The 17535-nt window shown below is 54.9% G+C and overlaps 7 protein-coding genes across 7 annotated transcripts; 3 read left to right on the top strand and 4 right to left on the bottom strand.

Annotated features, from left to right (window-relative positions):
* Positions 1–626: 626 nt before the first annotated feature.
* On the bottom strand, positions 627–1095 carry VTJ04DRAFT_9651 (uncharacterized protein; the record flags this gene model as incomplete). Its single annotated transcript, XM_069368222.1, has 2 exons — positions 627–809; positions 1000–1095. 2 exons carry the CDS (start codon positions 1093–1095, stop codon positions 627–629), a joined length of 279 nt encoding a protein of 92 aa, XP_069214387.1.
* A 268-nt stretch (positions 1096–1363) lies between these two features.
* VTJ04DRAFT_9652 (uncharacterized protein) lies at positions 1364–2636 on the top strand (the record flags this gene model as incomplete). The annotated part of the gene is made up of 7 exons (XM_069368223.1): positions 1364–1490; positions 1563–1681; positions 1851–1889; positions 2021–2054; positions 2138–2146; positions 2257–2357; positions 2487–2636. 7 exons carry the CDS (start codon positions 1364–1366, stop codon positions 2634–2636), a joined length of 579 nt encoding a protein of 192 aa, XP_069214388.1.
* Positions 2637–2830: 194 nt separating this feature from the next.
* Positions 2831–4783, bottom strand: VTJ04DRAFT_9653 (uncharacterized protein; the record flags this gene model as incomplete). Its single annotated transcript, XM_069368224.1, has 3 exons — positions 2831–4590; positions 4658–4703; positions 4757–4783. The coding sequence occupies 3 exons, from the start codon at positions 4781–4783 to the stop codon at positions 2831–2833; spliced, it is 1833 nt and encodes a 610-aa protein (XP_069214389.1).
* Positions 4784–5032: 249 nt separating this feature from the next.
* VTJ04DRAFT_9654 (uncharacterized protein) lies at positions 5033–7075 on the bottom strand (the record flags this gene model as incomplete). The annotated part of the gene is made up of 4 exons (XM_069368225.1): positions 5033–5081; positions 5160–5266; positions 5522–5899; positions 6113–7075. The coding sequence occupies 4 exons, from the start codon at positions 7073–7075 to the stop codon at positions 5033–5035; spliced, it is 1497 nt and encodes a 498-aa protein (XP_069214390.1).
* A 2540-nt stretch (positions 7076–9615) lies between these two features.
* On the top strand, positions 9616–10851 carry VTJ04DRAFT_9655 (uncharacterized protein; the record flags this gene model as incomplete). Its single annotated transcript, XM_069368226.1, has 2 exons — positions 9616–10771; positions 10832–10851. 2 exons carry the CDS (start codon positions 9616–9618, stop codon positions 10849–10851), a joined length of 1176 nt encoding a protein of 391 aa, XP_069214391.1.
* A 900-nt stretch (positions 10852–11751) lies between these two features.
* VTJ04DRAFT_9656 (uncharacterized protein) lies at positions 11752–12457 on the bottom strand (the record flags this gene model as incomplete). Its single annotated transcript, XM_069368227.1, has 2 exons — positions 11752–12012; positions 12071–12457. The coding sequence occupies 2 exons, from the start codon at positions 12455–12457 to the stop codon at positions 11752–11754; spliced, it is 648 nt and encodes a 215-aa protein (XP_069214392.1).
* A 2320-nt stretch (positions 12458–14777) lies between these two features.
* On the top strand, positions 14778–17096 carry VTJ04DRAFT_9657 (uncharacterized protein; the record flags this gene model as incomplete). The annotated part of the gene is made up of 6 exons (XM_069368228.1): positions 14778–14991; positions 15062–15779; positions 15856–15982; positions 16056–16246; positions 16305–16390; positions 16582–17096. 6 exons carry the CDS (start codon positions 14778–14780, stop codon positions 17094–17096), a joined length of 1851 nt encoding a protein of 616 aa, XP_069214393.1.
* Positions 17097–17535: the final 439 nt, after the last annotated feature.

The following is a 17535-nucleotide window of genomic DNA, read 5'->3' on the forward strand; positions in this document are numbered from 1 at the left end:
TTGATATGAAATGGACGCGAGAAGAGCGGGAATGAGAGGTGGTGATGATGAGAGTTGTATGTACGTAGAAAATAAACATCACAAAGTAGCATAGAGTGCTTGGCCCTTGGTTGATGTGATGAGTATAGGTTTGATGAGCGCAAAAGAATGCCTGTGGTGGTTGATGTTCTGGTCTGTTCATGGGATTTGCAATAGCGCCGGTGAGCAGAGCAGGTAAGTTTGAGAGGGGGATGGTTTGAAGAGACAATGTTTGTACATGATATTTATCGTACATTTCTTTTGGATCAGGAAAAGAGCTCCGGTCCAAGTGGTCATCGACCTGTCACGTCTGCCTGGTGGGTATACCGTCCGTCTCCTCGTCTTTTTCCCTTTATACTTTGGATAGGCATTGCTTGCCGTAGAGCCAATTCCCTCTGTTTTCCTTTTTCACCACCTCGATGCCGAGCTGTCTCTCAGTTGTCCGAGCTCTAATATCCCACTTCGAGTCCCTCAACCATGCAACCCTCCGAGACTCAACCCATCTCACATGCCTAATTCACCTCATTTCAGGGTTTTCCAGCCATTCTCCCTGAACAGAGAAGTTTGAAGGCATCTATGCTGCTAACGGAGGAACGGATGGACGGACGCTACCTCCCACCGCCCGTCCCGCCAGCCGAAGACGCCGGATTGTCGGGAATGGGAGGAACCTCCCTCACGGTCTGTTCCTTGCGGTACTCGGCCTCGAGCGCGCGCTGGGCGTCGAAATCGGCCTGCCGCTCGCGCTTGAGGCGCTGCTGTTCCAGGTCGCGGAGGACGCCTTGGTGCATGGCCTGGAGAGTTTGGGAAGGTTGCTGTTAGTTACCCCGTCCATCCATACACATAAACATGGCGTTATATAGACATTGAACAGATTATCATGTTTCACGTCTATCCGGGCTGGGTGGCAGTGGTTGAGTTTGGATTCTTTCGAGATTTGAAGCCTGATAGATGACAGGATCTTCCACTCCAAGTTTAACGTACCTCTTGCTCGGCCTTTTGGGCCCAGTGGACAAAGACAACGGTGCTCGCGGCAAAAATGGAGGTGCCGAGCAGGGTGAGTTTGGAGGCGCGAGACATGGTTGGCGTTGTTGGTGTTGGTGTTGGTGGCAGCAGAAGTGAGTGAGTGCGGTGGTGTGTTTGGCTTGGTTTGGTGATGTGAGTGCTATTGCTGAGCCATTGGAGCTTGGCGACGTCGTGTTGTTGAGATTCGGGTTCACTTGGGGCACTACCAGATAAGTGGGCACCTAGTTGACTGGTATCTTTGATGTTGGTGGTGAAGCCGTGTAGTCTCAAGCATGAAGTGCTTGATGAGAGTGACTTGGAGTTCTGCCACCCCAGACCGCCCATGAGCTTCAGGCTTGAACAGTGGAGCCCGCACGGTGGGTTGAGCCGCCTGTGGGACAGTGGAGCAGGAGGCCAAGACGGGAAGCTCTGCCGCAGTCGGGGCATGGTATTAGCGGATGGCCCCACTCGTGCGTGGGCGCTGCGGTGCCGCTGGTCCCGTCGCCGATGAACTAAGCCGGCCGTGTCTGTGACGACGCCAGGTCTTCCGCTTCAGCATCAAGCTACCACCGCCATCACCACCTATCGTGCGACACGCCGGCGGAACCAAGCGCCATTTACCCATAAACGACACGATTCGCCCCGAGACACCCCCGCGAACGTTCGGAATCGCGCCGCACCCCTCAATCGTCCCGAGGAACAACACCGAACTCCGTCGGCTTTCCATCCAGTCCAACCACGAACAATGGTATATACCTTCTTCCAGAGACTCGATAACGACTGGCAGCGGCAGATGATACGACAACAGAGCAACTAACACTCGTGACTAGTCGGCGCAAAACTCCTCGGGCATCCAGACCCTGCTCGATGTACGTCCCTCCTCGTCCGCCGTCCACCCCGCCCCAAACAACAACCACCACACAAAGAGAGACGATTTGCCGGCCGTATCGACACAGTTAAGACTCAGCTGACTGACAATCTGTGATTATTATACACACAGGCTGAGCGTGAGGCATCCAAGATTGTCCAGCGCGGTATGTCCTCTTCCCCCTCTTCTTCCATCAGACAAGACCTTGGGACCAAAACGCTAACCAAACCCCTTTCTCTCCTTTTACAGCTCGCGAGTGTACGTCCACCCACATACCCACCTTCCTCCTCCCCCTCTCCTCAACGATGTTTTGAACACGCGCCCTGGACTTAAACCTAACAAAATACCTCGCCATCCCTCCACAACAGACCGGACAAAACGCGTCCGCGAGGCCCGCGACGAGGCCAAGAAGGAGATCGAAGCCTACCGCGCCGCCAAGGAAGCCGAGTATCTCGCGTTTGAGGCGGAGGTGCGTTTCCATGTTTCTATCGAAGAGAAAATCACACAGCACCCAAACCATCACCTCCTTTTTCCCCCATCACTGGGGTGTTGGACAAGAAGCTAACTATCCCCTCTATATACTCTTTGATGGAAATAGCACACCAAGGGAAACAAGGAAGCAGAGGAGGAGGCCGCGCGTGAGGCAGAAGCCGAGATCCAGAAGATCCGCGAGGCCGGGCTGAAGGCGCAGGACAAGGTGGTCGAGGATTTGCTCAATGCTGTGTGGGGCGTTTCCGCGGCTGCATGAACGGTAGATAGAGATGGGTAGGACGGGGGTTGTACGAGTTTTGGTCGGAGTGAATAATGTTATATAGACGGATGCTTATTGATGTGGCCATAGGTGCTGAAGCAACCATTATTCCGGCCCACAAGTGGCTGGTATCTTTTCTGGTATCCATCCCCCAAGACATCTCCGATGGAACACTATGATTACAAACCTCATCAACCCAAAAACTGCACCAACGTCTTGAGCATCTCGCACGTATCCTTGCCCTCCTCGCTCTCCAAATCCACCTCCTCAATCTGCTCCTGCAAGGTGGCCTTCAACGTGGCGAGAGAATCTCCCTTCTCCGCCAACAACTCCTTCACCCTCCTCTGCGCTCCATAATCCTCCGCTACTAACCACGCCAAAATCACATCAATCATCTGCAAGCAAAACAGCCCCGCGTCGAGCCGCCGGGAGAGCCACTCCGCCGCGCGCTCCTCGCGCTCCTCCTCGTCCATGCCCTCCTGCTCCTTCTTGATACGCTCGTCAGCCGCCGCCACGCGCGCCGCGTACTCCCTCCGCAGCTTGACCAGCCGCGCCGTCTTCTCGTAGTCCTTCTCGACAAACTTGGCCAGCGTGCGGATCCGCTCGGGCGAGTCGCCCGGCAGGCGGCGAAGCAGCGCCGAGAAGATGCCCAGCAGGTGCTCGACGGTGGTGTGGTTGTCACTCTTCTTCATGAACAAGGTGAAGGTGGTCTTGAGGCCGCCGGCTTCGACGAGGCGCTGGCACAGCCCGACGGATTCGGGACCGGTCACGGCGTGGTCGAGCAGGCGGAGAGCGGGCGGACGGCTGCGCTTGCCGCCGTCTTTGAGGATCAGGAGGCACAGCTCGACGCCCTCGCCTTGCAGGAAATTGGCTTTGCCTTGGGGCTCGTCGACGATGCTGGTAAGCGTGGCGAAGAGGTTTTCCATGTATTCTTCCTCGTCGCTGCCTTTTTCGGGGTCCCAGCGGCGGTAGGGGGCGATGAGCTGGAGGAGTTTGTCGATCGAGTCGAAATCCGCGAGACGGCGGCGGTTTGCGGCGGATGCTTGGACAATGACGGAGAGCACTTCGGCCGCGTATTGCTTGTTTTGGGTGACGGGCTGTTCTGGCCGCGATGCGCGCTTGAGAAGCCACTCGATCAACTCTTCGTGACTACCCACGGCGTCGGCCGTCTCGGTCCGCGAACAGAGATTCTCCAATACGCCTAGGGCACGGTAGACGCCCTCACGATCGACGGCATGGTCTTCATCGGGCCGGTTAGGATCGTCGAACTCATTGAGGCGCTTGAGGTGGCTGGCAAGGAGGCCGAGCAGGTCCGCCTCGAGCATGGCGTCGACCAGCGCACCCCATTCCTCGTCACTCGCGGGGACATCTTCGTCTGTCAACTCGCCGATAATCTCGACTGCGCCGAGGGCGATATCGGTGTTGTCATGGGCGAGGAGAGAGACAAGACTCGTGGCGCTCCCGAGGCGGGCAAAGAGCGGATAGAGAGAAGGATGGTCGGCGAGGACGGACAGTGCCCGGATTGCGGCGTCGAGGTCTGCTTCGGATTCGATAAAGCGGGTGGGTTCCGATTCGTAGCGCGCGCGCTGCTCGGCGTTGCGATTGATCTTCTTTTCGAAGGCGAGGGCTGTCTTTTTTAGCCAGGCTTCGTTGATGGGTTCGTCGGGGTCGAACGGTAGATTGGCGCCGGTAGCATTCGTGGCGGCGGTGTCGAGAAAGTCCAAAACTTCCTTCTCGGTTCGTGTTATGCCGCCACCAAAGAAACGACCCTCGGCATCCTCCTCGGCAGCGGCCTCTTCGTCGTCTGCGTCTCCGGCTGGGAAAGCCGGTCCGTAGTCGCCATCATCTGCTTCGTCTGGCGGTTGGGGCCCTTCTGGGGCATCGTTCTCGTCGTCGACGCGCGCATGTCGGGAACTGGAAGCGGAGAGTTTGGCGGACTTGTATATCTCGGCTAGTCAAGCACCGATGTCAGTAAGAGCAAACAGGGCGCGTGTGACTTCGGCAGGCTGGGAGCTTACTCGGATCTACAGGTTCCAGCTTCCGCTTGCTGGGAATTCCGGATTTCTAGATAGTTAGATGATGGCCCGATTACATGCCGTGTCAAGGAAGAGACATACTTGGAACAATTCGTCTATGCTCGTCATTGCGGAGAATGGTTTGGGTTGTTGTTCTTGAGGATGTGTTTGGAAACAGCTGTGTCGCTACAGCAATCAAAAGAAGTTGAAGCGGCCTGGACAGCACAGTGTCTAGCACACAGTGCGAGACAGGTGGCCTGCTGAGAGGTCCACGGGGCCAGCTCAACCGCCAAGCTCGACGTCACCCCTTCCTGTTTGGGAAGGCAGCCGGCTTCTCCGTCTCTAGACTTCAGGTACGTACCTCATTCAACCATCTCATTACCAAAAGATTCGGCGTTCAGACCGGGCGTACCATATTCCAAGGCGCCTGCTCCAAAAACAATCATTTAGCAGCCCTTCCCGTCTTGTCTCGCCGTCTCTGAGAAGCCTACGGGATCATTCATACCGGAAAATAAGTTTCCACGCCCCTTCACGTGGCTCGGTCGAGTGTCGGAGATGTACGGCCTGCTCCTCTCCCCGCACCTCGCGCTCGCATCGCTTTCTAATCTCGCGCTTCAATCTTTCAGCAATGCCTGCATGTTCTTCCCGTAGTCGCTTTCCCTCGTCCGTCCACCAAGTTGGATGGACCAGGTCCGCAAAGAATCGACATCCATCATCTCCGCCACTGCCTTTCCTGCCCCCACGAACCCAAAGAGCAAGGGGCTCTGCAATGGCCCGATACGACTTCATGACATTGTGTGCGTCTGCCCGGGTCATCGGCACACGCCAACGCCGAACGACTGGCCAGCTCTCGAGGGAGAAACTCACCGTCACGAAGCGCACCGTGAGTCCCGACGGATCGATGCGCGAATGTGCCCATTCGACCGTTTCACGCCAGTCTCGGATGGCCGGATCATGCGCTGATGGCCAGCAGCCCGGCGCGTACGGTGGAAATACCATTTCCAGGAACCGCAAGTCTCCCAAGCAATGTTCCGGCACGGCCTGTCTGAGGAACTCTGATACAGCGAGCCGCTCGAATGGGTATCCAGGCACGAATGGCTCCCGGTCGCTCTCGGGTATCAACCGCCGCTCATCTTCCTCGTCGTCATTCTCATCGAAGTCTTCCGTCTGCTGTTCCGGCAGCAGCCAGCTGTACACGCTACTGAAGTCGTGGACGACAAAGCGGTTGGACGAAAAGAAGACATACTGCGCGTCGCGGCAGAGGGTGCGACATATCAGGAAAAGATTAGTCGGCGGCGCCCAGCACCTACATGCATTGGAATACGCCGAGTGCCGCCAGCAAAAACACCCAATAAACCCCCCTTCATCGAGCCATGCGTCGCACCGATACCGTTTACATCCCTCGTGTATCCAAGGCGGGATTCCTAGCAAAGGCCCACACATACTGTCGAGGCATACCAAACGACACACTTGGAAGCGTCTTGTCATCCGGCTCCACGCCACTTCCTCCCAGGGCGTGACTAGGTCGGTTTGCCGGAGGATTGCCACGCGAAGCTCTCGCGGGAGGTCTAGGAATCCCGCCCATGCCCGAGCCGGTTGCGAATCTGGCTGTGGCACAACGGACAGTCCCTGGACTTGGAGCGCTGTATCTCTAGCCAGTCGCCATAGACGCTCGTCACGGTCCCTTCCAAGCCGAATGTGGCAGTCCCGCAACTTAGGAAACTGCGCCAAAGGAGCCAGCACCCTCTGCGCCACGTCAGACGCGCGCTCATGTCGCGGATTGATGTCACACACCAACGCCAAGTCCAGCCTCCCCGCCGGCACGTTCGCGGCCAAATGCTGCGCGACCTCTTCCCACTCCTTGATCATGGCCTCGACCCGCGACTTTTCTTCCTCCTCTCCTTGCCCATCCACGGCGGCGGCGCCGTCAAACACCGCCCCCGAATGCCGGCACTGCCCGCAGTGCTTATACCCAAGCGCCTCCCCCGCCACCCCCTTCAGGCAGCAAAACCCGGCGTGCTCTATCAGTCGCGACGCCTTGTGACACGACGCTTCGCGGAGGACCACCTTCACCTGCGTGAGCGCAGCGGCCGCGGCAGGAGTCAGGTGCCGCAGCGGCGCGAGGTCGCCGGGTGAAGCGTAAAAGACGGCGAAGCGGTAGGTTGCGTAGAACCGCGCGGCGACCTCGTCGTGGAGGGCGCGGCAGGTGAGGAAGAGGCCGGAGAAATCATGCCAGGGCGGGGGGACGGTCCAGTATTCCGGGTGAAAGATATCCTTGGAGCAGGGAGGACGGAGGAAGAAGAGGATTGTGGGGTCGTAGAAAGGGGTGATGCCGAGGTGGTGGTAGATGCGTTGCCGGACGTTGGGGGGGAGGCGGAGAAGCCCGGGGATGGGGGGTTGGGAAGTGTCTGAGGAGGTCATGTTTTGTTTACTGCCGTACTGGTTGCACTGGTAAATGCGTCTATTCAGCGGATTATTGGTAGTTGCCGGTTGAATTGCAGAGACATTTCCATCAGCGATGAATGGCGAGGCTAATTGTCCCAATGCCCGGGAGCTGATATCGTGTGCGGAATGGAGTTCTACGCGGCTGAGAGCTGACCCGCTTTTCTGCGTTGGGCCAAGCGTGTTATTGTCCACCACCCGTTGAAGTTTAAAGTACATACACCTAGGCTTCTGGTTGTACAAGACCACTTTCTAAGTCTTAAAGCTTTGGGAGTGTTCTCCTATCGTACACGGACCTTGGGTTGTAACTAATATAGCATTTCTCTACTTCTTTGCTCTCTTTTCCTTCTTCTCTTCTTACCTCTCTTCGTTCTTTTTGTTATTTTCGTTCCTTATTTCTTCCTTCTTTCTCTTAACTTTATTTTCTCTTCATACATTTCCGCCTCCTTGCCTTGTCATCGTTTGTCATGATTTTTCTCTTTTGCTGTTTTCCTACTTTAGCTTTTCGTACCCAGCTAATGTGCCCCACGTCCGCGGACAACCGCTCCCAGGGGCGACAGTACGGACGTCACAAGGCGACAACACAACAAGCTCTTGGCTTGGGTATACTTAAGCTTAAGATCTAATCAAGGTTGAAGATCTATGGGCTCTCAATTCAGTTGAGAATTTGACGGCCCCTGAGACGTTGGTAATGCTCGGTTCGACTTGAAGAGTCAAATTCACATTTTAAGTACTCAGGGATTTTACTAACCGGGTAACTCGAGTAAGAGTCACAAGATTGCTGGTTGGTGGATATTTCTAGACAAAAGCTTCTCCCTTGCGTAGTAACGATAGTACTTGTCATTCATTGACACCCAAAGTGGCTCTCCAAGAACATAAATAGTAATCGGCCGAAGACTCAGCGAACGCAACGAGACAGCCTCCATCACTTGACACATCCACTACACACCATTAGTAGCCCTGATGTGTACGTCGGAGCAAATGACTCCTTCAAGCCCGACGGAGGAGAGCACCAGCCAAGCGACTGGTCCATTGGGGTACGGATCTACTCCGGTGCTGTTCAAGGTAGTACCGGAACAATTCCGACACCCATTCCTCCCCCGAGGACTATTCGGCACCCCGGATTTTCTAGATCCCAAAGAGCGGTTCTCATATTGTCACGGATTGAGGAATGATTCACTCAATACCTGTCATGTTGTGACACGGATGTCAAGATGCCCGGGCGGCGCTAATAAGAGCACTGACATATCACAAACAAGACAACGATTACATGGGAAATATCAATATAAGGACAGACATCCTGCACGGCCAAATGATTCTACGAAGGAGATCTTCACTATTAATGACGTCTATGCGGTCGAATAGGGAGGTTTGCTTTAATGGCCATTTTTTGCGTGCCCATGGTTCTCAAGTCATATATTCCATGTACCTACTTTCATCAATCCCAACCATGGTAGGTGTGTTTCTGCTTGCGGATGAACCTCTGACAGCAGGCCTTCCTCACTTGGACCTCGTGGATGACTTGGTGACAATCGTGCACATCATTGGAGCGCATCAACCGACGTCACATCCACCAAGTAAGGCCCCGAATCTTCCCCAGATCGTCCCATTCGCCGGTCACCTCGTGGGCTTGCTTCTTCACCTCAACGGCCGTGCAGCGTCGCATCGAAATCGGCGCTATCAGTTGAAACAAAAGTGGATCGAGGGTGGTTTTGTGGTCTCGGCGGTCACGAGACAGATGCCGAGGACAACCCAACTGTGGACAGACATGCATCGGAACCGGGCCCATCTCGCTTGAACCCATAACGGGCGGGCGATCCTCAATTTCGGCAATCCGCCCAGATCTACTACCGCAGCATTGTACTACTTTATAGTACCCAGAAAGGAACTTTCTGGAGTTTGTATGCTTCGGCTCTTGACATCACAGGAACTGTAAACATTTTGTCCCTTCAAAGCGATTCAGACAAGACCGTCGAATTCCGAAGAGGAAAAGGGGGGCGGCTGCATCTCGGACACCATCGCTAAGCTCTTCTTTCCTCCACTTCCCTCCACAGCATACTCGGAGGATGTCGCTTCGGCGTATTACCAGAAAGCGCCTCCGCGAGTGGTGGACGTCAGAAACCCCGGGGCGGGGCGCAGGTTGGACCCCGGGAGACTGGGGTCACGGCCTCGACCGAGCCGCACTAGTCACGGCGCAACCCGGAGCGGGGGGGTCCGAGGTGCCGGGAACGACAAGTTGTCCGGCGCAGGGTAGGCGCGGCAGTTGTGTCGACCAGGGATGACCATGGGGATTTTCTGGGGCTGGGAAACACGAGCTATACGACGGATTGCATGATGTTGGCGGCCTACCTATCATAGTAGCAGTACCGAGGGAGAGGGATAGAGGAGAGAGTCAACCTAGGTTGGACCGCGCGGAGATATTTAAAGGGTCTGTTACCCCTGAATTCATCGTAGAGACCTGTTGGTCAACCAGTCGCTCGATATTGACCCTGACTTGAATCAAACAAGTCGCGTTCAAGATGAGGTCGGTTGCTGCTTTCCTCGCGGCTGTGCTCCCCGCCGTCGATGCGGCGTGCAGTCTCCCATCCAGCCTCAGCTGGACGTCGTCAGGTGCTCTGGCCCAGCCCAAGAATGGGTGGAGGAACCTCAAGGACTTCACCTATGTCCCGTACAACGGCAAGCACCTCGTCTACGGCAGCTATTACGACGGCAACCGGTATGGCTCCATGAACTTTGGCCTCTTCTCCAACTGGAACGAGATGGCCAGCGCGAGCCAGAACGCCATGTCCAACGCCGCCGTGGCCCCGACCCTCTTCTACTTCCAGCCCAAGAACATCTGGGTCCTCGCCTACCAATGGGGCCGGACGGCCTTCTCGTACCGCACCAGCAGCGACCCGACCAACCCCAACGGCTGGTCCGCCGAGCAGCCGCTCTTCTCGGGCTCCATCAGCGACAGCTCGACCGGCCCCATCGACCAGACCCTCATCGCCGACGACACCCACATCTACCTCTTCTTCGCCGGCGACAACGGCCGCATCTACCGCTCGCGCATGCCCATCGGCAACTTCCCCAGCAGCTTCGGCAGCTCCTACGAGACCATCATGACGGGCAACCGCAACGACCTCTTCGAGGCCGTCCAGGTCTACACCATTGACGGCTCCAACCCCAAGCAGTACCTCATGCTCGTCGAGTCCATCGGCTCCCGCGGCCGCTACTTCCGCTCCTACGTCTCCAACAACCTCAACGGCGCCTGGACCCCGCACCTCACCAGCGAGAACAACCCCTTCGCCGGCCGCTCCAACGCCCCGAACGCCACCTGGACCTCCGACATCAGCCACGGCGACCTCGTCCGCCTGCGCCCCGACCAGACCTTCCCCGTCGACGCCTGCAACCTCCAGCTGCTGTATCAGGGCCTGCAGGGCAGCAGCAGCGACTATAACAGCCTTCCGTACCGGCCTGGTCTGCTCACCATGGTCGGTGCCCGGCCCGGCAACGGCGGTGGTAACAACCAGCCCCAGCCCACGACGACTAGCAGCCCGCCGGCGAACACCCCGCCCCCGAACAACGGCGGTGGCGGTGGTGCGACGGTTCCTCGTTGGGGTCAGTGCGGTGGTCAGGGATACACCGGCCCGACGCGCTGCGAGCCGCCTTATACTTGCCAGTACTCGAATCCTTGTAAGTGATCCTGAGACTTTACTTGACTAGGGGGTGACCAGAAACTAACTCGCGTCACAGGGTACTCTCAATGCCTGTGAGAAAGGGAGTATTGAGGATATCTAGGGCTTGGTGGTTCGGGTTCAAGATTCCATCAGGCGAAGTATAAACTGCACTTCGTGTACATAACTTTACCAAGGGGAATACAATTAGTAACCAAAGCGAGAAACCTTGTTTGTTTCCACATCGCCATTACAGTCACAGACATGGATGTTCATGAGGGCACCTTCGACAATAGGTGCCATACCCGATCCAATAGGTGATGTCTTGAGGAACTGTGGATTGATATTTAGAGACGGGATTAGCCTTGATTCAGTCATAACCCAAGGAGAAAAATAGGAAACGATCGCTAGAGATCCGTGGCTGAAAACAGTTTGACACGAACGATGTACGGCAGCATTCCACGGCCCTGATTTGCAAACAGAACAGTACCAAAATCTCTGAGAGGAAGGTTAGCAACTCATCCTGCGGCAATCCCCTGGGACATTCAAAGGTAGAGCTCGGCATTGTGACTTACCGCTCCAGCCATGTGCTGCCTGGGCCTCGTATCTTCAAGGAACATGTCCGCCATGCCCTGTTGGGTCGTTCGTGCATCTTGGAAGAGCCGAGAGTGTTTGCTCCCAGCCTTCCGTCCCCGTAGTCAATATATTAATACCTCCCCTCATTGCTTCCTTGACAATGCGTTCCCTGACACGTAGCCGAACCCGGACAAAGTCTCTTGGATTGCAGCCGTCAGCTTCGTGTTGTTCAATACTTCTTGAGTTGCTAGTGTGACCCGCGTTGCCAGGAAGGGATCTGACTGGTGATACGGAGTCCCCAGACGGGAGCGGCTGGATGCGGAACTCCATCCCGCAGCCGCTTGTGGAACTATGTATGTTAGTAACGTTTGTTTGAGGTACAGGTAGTACCAGACAATGGCTGAATTAAATGTGTTGATTGTCTCACCACGGCCGTGTCTTGTCCCTGACATTCTCCATGAGCGTGCCACATCGTGGGCAAGCATAAGCACCATTTGTGGGAGCATCGTCCTCAAAGACAACGCTCATGGTAACTCGCATGCCTCGTCGCAGTGAATGCTCCAGTGGCTTGTTTCGGTCGAGGTCATTCCCAGTGCAGGCATCCTCGAGCGCGTAAGCCTGCATGCAGATTTTGTTGTATCCCGGCTTGCCTTTGAACCGGCTTTTTATAAAGTTATCAAATGTCTGGAGCAGTCAGACGGGTGTCTAATACGTGCGATGATAACACAGAATTGATACCTACCTCCCATTCCAAACCGTCAAGCCATTCTGCAGGGAGCGAAAACCGACGCCCGAGAGCATCCTCCAGAATAGCAGGGAGCCCCTTCGTTGGGTTGAGGGCATAGAGGGAGTGAGACGACGCTATGAATATATGAATGTGCGTCACCACAGTGGCCACGTATGCCCATGTCCTCTTGAGGTCGATGAGGGCGGCTATCCAGTGTTTCAAGCAAAGCATAATCTCTCGGAGCAAGCCGGACTGGACGGCTAGCTGACTCGTGGTTGCACGGAGTTCGCTGAGTTCCGCCTCAGTAGCACGTCTCTGTGCTTTCAGGAGTCGATAGACTTCTTGATGGTTGTCGATTTGGGTAGAAATGAGTTTGTCTACCTCGTCAATACGAGCAAGCATTGTGACATTATCGAGACGGGCCGATTTGCTGCAATAATATAAGAACGTCTCAGCATATCACACCTGAATGACGAAACCAATAGTGTGAACTAAAGTCCGTAGTACCGTGATTCCACACTTACTGCATGATCAAGTTTGTGAGCAATGTCAATCTCTGAGTATTTCTGTCTAACTTCTCCCGAAGTTCGTGGACTCTTTCCCGCTCTTTCAATGCCCACGCAACCTTTTTGCGGGCATCTCGGAACCAACGCCCTGACCCCCCAACTTGTAGAGCCTCATGGTATCGACCATTGAAGTGCTCAAGTCCGCCGGCGATAAGACAGGCGCACTCATCGATGACGGCCCGAGTGACGTTGTCCAGCTGGCTCAAGTACACGGAGGTTCCGCATTGCTCATATGTCGCAACAACCTACAGCGGGGAACAGTCCTGTTAGTAGCTGGCTTCAAAAAGTTACAATTTGTTCAACAAGTAATATCACTTGCCACACACCTGAAGTAGAATCTGGCCGAATGCGGACAAATCACGCTGCAAATCTTGGTATTCTCTTGCGCTTTCTCCATCCACAGCTGACTTACCTACTCCCCCAATGGCGCGGGCGAGTTGGTACGTGAGATTTGCAAGAGCGAGGAGGTCACCAAGGCTGCCGCACGTCAAGGCAAATTCCATGGATGAGATGGTACAGAAGGAGTAGCAACAAGATATTTGCGTAGTCCGAGCTTGCGAAGGCTGACTTACCACAATCTACACTGAGTCACAGGTTTCTTACAGGAAACAAGGAGAAGAGATCGAAAATCTACGAACAGCGTAACATAAATAGTCCCCCTTTGACCAGGAGATGTGTTTCGGTGTGCTCAAAATGCATGATTCTCTTGAGTTTTTTCTGCACGTACAGCCACTGCAAGGGCACGTGAAAAACATTCGATTTTAACAACATCGTGGTCTGAGAACGAGCTGGGAGCGGTGAACGCAGCCTTATGCTCTCCGAGCTGTTGGTAAGACCAAACATGATGAGACAAAACGGTGAGCAAGCTTCAATGCCCGGGCCTGGATGGAATCAAAGCATCCGAAGTCGAGAGTCAGGTTGCCTCACATAGAAAGAATACATACACCAACCATAGTTACGAGACCAATTAATATATTTATCGGTAGAGTTTATTATGTCGTCGTATGCCTTGCGTACCTGAGGTACCTCAACCAACATATCTTGCGACTGCCTAAGGTAGACAGAGCGCCACAACCCTCAAAACTCAAGCACTCACTCAGGCAGGGTCAGTTGAGACAAGGATGTTGGGGGATACGGCTGGCAAGAGGCAAACAAATGTGCCGTCGAAATTGCCTTGCGTTCAAATTATGAGACCCTCAACTGTCGAAGAGCTTGGAGTTGGTTGGAAGGATGGGTCGAGCAAGGGAGGCCTCTACCATCCCCTCCGCAAGAAGCTTGGGTTTGGGGGCCGTTTTCTTTCACCCTGCAAGTTACCCAGCCCGCCCAGGAAAGGATGCTGCCATGGAACTCTCGGGCCGCGTCGCTTCCTCCCCTGTGGCGCGGCTGAGCCACTCACTTGGCAACGGAGCAACGTCCGAGAGTTCCAGTCCAGCCTGACTTCTTGAGTCTGGCTGTGAAGGATCATTTCACTCACAAGGTAACCGGTTTGTTTTGCAGGGGAATTCAGGTACATACCAAGTCATACTACGTTGTAAACGGCATATGGACGACGGAGGTATGTATGTACATCAGAAATATAAGGAGATATTACCCATGCCAGATGGCGCAGTGCGAAGACTAACCAGAGGTTCAAAGAACGACATGGGCTCTTCGAGGTTGGCCGGGAGGTAGGGAGATAGGCATCTAGATGCCTAGATCGATATCTAACGAACGTCTGCGGCGATCTTGTGCTAGGCACTCTCGGTGGTTCTAACTGCCCGCGTTTACTGTGTTAGTACCCACCCTATGAACAAGCAAGGTTGAGGCAAATGTCACAAGAAGTACCCTTTGCTCATGGCGGAATGCCAACCGTTGGTTCAATGACCCTGCCATGCCGCATCGGCGCACGCTCGGCAAGGCTTGTCCTCGCTCCGGACAGGCTGAGCCTGGAACAACGGTTGCATTGTCAACCTTAAAAGCGAGATGCTTCATGCGACGCCACCCACGCCATAAAGCACTGTCCACCGTCCGTGCCGCGCTGCAGCTCTTGGGTCCTCGGTTAATATATTCGACAGCGACAACATCCACTCCCTTTCTTGTTCCGACTTACGGCACACTTCTCGCATTCTCCATGGCGCGACTTGTCACAATATCCCAAGTCCATCCAGGTCATTGCAATGGCTAGGTGGCCGTGGGGTGTGCGATGCGCGCTTGTCACTTTGGCAGCCCTTTGCCCTTGGGCGACCGGACTCCCGGATGTTCCGGCCCCGGAAAACTTTGTTCGCCGGATGTGGGCGAGGGCAACCGTCCTCGGGAACTACGTTTACGTTGACGGAGGGCAGCTGACGCAAAAGGTGGATGGTAAACTCTGGAGTACTGTTTCTGATCAAGGCAAGTCACCGTCAGACTTCAACCTCTCTCGGATGATGGGGTTTTGGATGATTTCTAACTATCCTTCCAGTCAACTCGACACTCTCCATTGACATTTCCCAATCCTGGACCACCAAGGATGTTGTGATCAGAACCATCCCCAAGCCCGGACCTGCAAAGTCGAATGTCGTCCTTTGGACTGATGAGTCGGCGAACGTGTTCTACTCCTGGGGAGGCCGGCATCCCCATGGCCGAAACATCACGCGCACTAATACTCCTGAACTGTGGAGGTTCGCCGCTGATGGACATGGTGGCGGGAGCTGGTCAAAGGTCGACACTGACACCAGCGGCCTTCTCGGCAGTGAAGAGGGCGCTTGGGTCAGCACGCCAACCACGGGATTTTTGATTGGGGGGATGAGTCACCACTATGTGAACTACTGGATCAACGGGCGGGCTCAGCCCGTCCCGGGAATGCTGGCCTTCGACTTCAAGACGGCTACGTTGACGAACGGCACGGGTGGCTTCTCCCCTTTCGGAACGACCGGCCACATCTATGGCTTCGCTGAGTACGTGCCCGTGTATGGGCCCAATGGTATCATTATGCTGTTTGGGGGTTATGCCACGGATCCCGTTGGGGTTGCCAATTTCGAGGAGTCATATGGTGACCCTTTGCGCCTTGACAACTTGATCTTCTTTGACCCGGTCACGAAGAAGACGTACAGGCAGAAAGCAACTGGAGATATTCCTGAAACACCGCGCAGTGATGCTTGTGTCGTTGGATTTGCTAACTCTGACGGGGGATTTGATATGTAAGTTGACGCATATGGGATTTTCCGCCACGTGTTTGTCCAATGGTACCGCAGGTACTGATGAAGGTTGTTAAAGTTTCTTGTCGGGTGGAATCGGCAAAGGCGCGAACATTACCACACATGATACCTATATCCTCACCTTGCCCGGTTTCCACTGGACGAGGGTTGCTGATGGGCCGGGAGGAGCCCTTCGCCGCGGCCTGGTAAGGATTAGTCATTCGTCCCTGACTGGATCCCCTTAAATGACGTGCAGATGTACTAACACCACGATGCTAGAGTTGCGTGCGTGCGAGAAAGCGGCAGGTCCTTGTGATCGGTGGTTATGACGGGGACGTGACCAATCCTGATCCGGCGCCAAATGGGTTGCTGCTGTTCGATATGAACACGTTGGCTTGGAAAGACTCTTACGACGCTGACGCTGGGGACTACACGCGGGCCAAGACCATCAGTGACTGGTACAGCAAGGGGTACGGTCATTCGTTGTCATGTTGCCCTGGCGTTCTATCATGCTGACAAATGTATCAGGGGCCTCGACGGGGTGGAATGGGCATCAGACGAGGTGCGCGAGTTGTTTGCAGTCAGCCGTGCCCCCTCCAATGGGAAGAACAACAGTAAGTATCTGCCGGCCTTTCTTCAGTCCTTCGGGCCACATCAAATGCGCGATGCCAACGCGTTGTCTTGTATTCCAATATCACAATCGCCGACCTCACGGGTCTTTTTCGGTCGCACTCATACATCCATCACCCCATCTTACGGTTTTTTTCCAACCTAGAAATCACCGCTAACCATCCCATCACTTCAGCATTCTCCACAACAACTGGCACTAGGGCCTCGCCAACGTCGGGATCTGACGACCCCTCATCCACCTCTGAGGGAGACGATTCCCAAGGAGAGTCGTCTGGGCTACCCATCGGCGCCATAGCGGGGAGCGTGGCGGGTGCTGTCGTACTTATTTCACTGGCCGCTGTTGCTGCATGCTTCCTCCACCGCCGACGCCACGCTCCGCCCACAGAAGCCGAGCCACCACTACCCTACCCTCCATCTTCAGGTCTTTACGAACTTTCCCCAAGTGCGGAACGGCGGGCCGAGGCAGATTCTGGCAACGACTACTGGGAACTACCCGGGAATGCCTATGGACAGCATCCTCAGGGAGGAGTTGTGTATTACCAGCCGTCGCCAGAAGAGATATACAAAGGTTACGTGCAGGGAACGGTGGCGCCGGCAATGGGGATACCGGGTAGGCACCCGGGAACGCCAATTGCCGAGCTCGGCGACAGTACGGATGTTGCAGAGTTGGATGGTAATCCGAGGAGATGAGTTCAAGCAGGCGCCTGAAGCGAATGAGGGATAGCCAACAACCCAGACTTGTATATTAGAGCCACGTTCTTACCAGAATTAATGCCTATTTTTAGTGTTTCTCTGGCCTCTTTCATTCGTTTTTGTCGTCCTCCGTCACTTTTCATTCATTCCAAGGGCTTTCCATACGTTCCTTGCATATTGCCCGGCTTGTCTGCTTGTTCTCTTTCCTTTTCTGCTGAATCTCCTTGGTCGAGCCTCTCAGTATTACCATCCGCCAACACAACAGTCGCCAAACGCCCCCGGTCGTTATCAACATAGAAGACGATAGTTAACGTTAGTCATGTTTCCACGGTCTCTGGCCAAAGGAAAGTCGAAGTGCACGAAGGTTCAGCCACGAGAATAACATTACTAGACCAAGCTGAGAGCAATTGGGCCGGCATACAGTACGATCCGAGAC

Source organism: Mycothermus thermophilus (genome assembly GCF_041956435.1).
Source record: "Mycothermus thermophilus strain CBS 625.91 unplaced genomic scaffold VTJ04scaffold_7, whole genome shotgun sequence".
In the NCBI taxonomy this organism is placed as follows: domain Eukaryota; kingdom Fungi; phylum Ascomycota; class Sordariomycetes; order Sordariales; family Chaetomiaceae; genus Mycothermus; species Mycothermus thermophilus.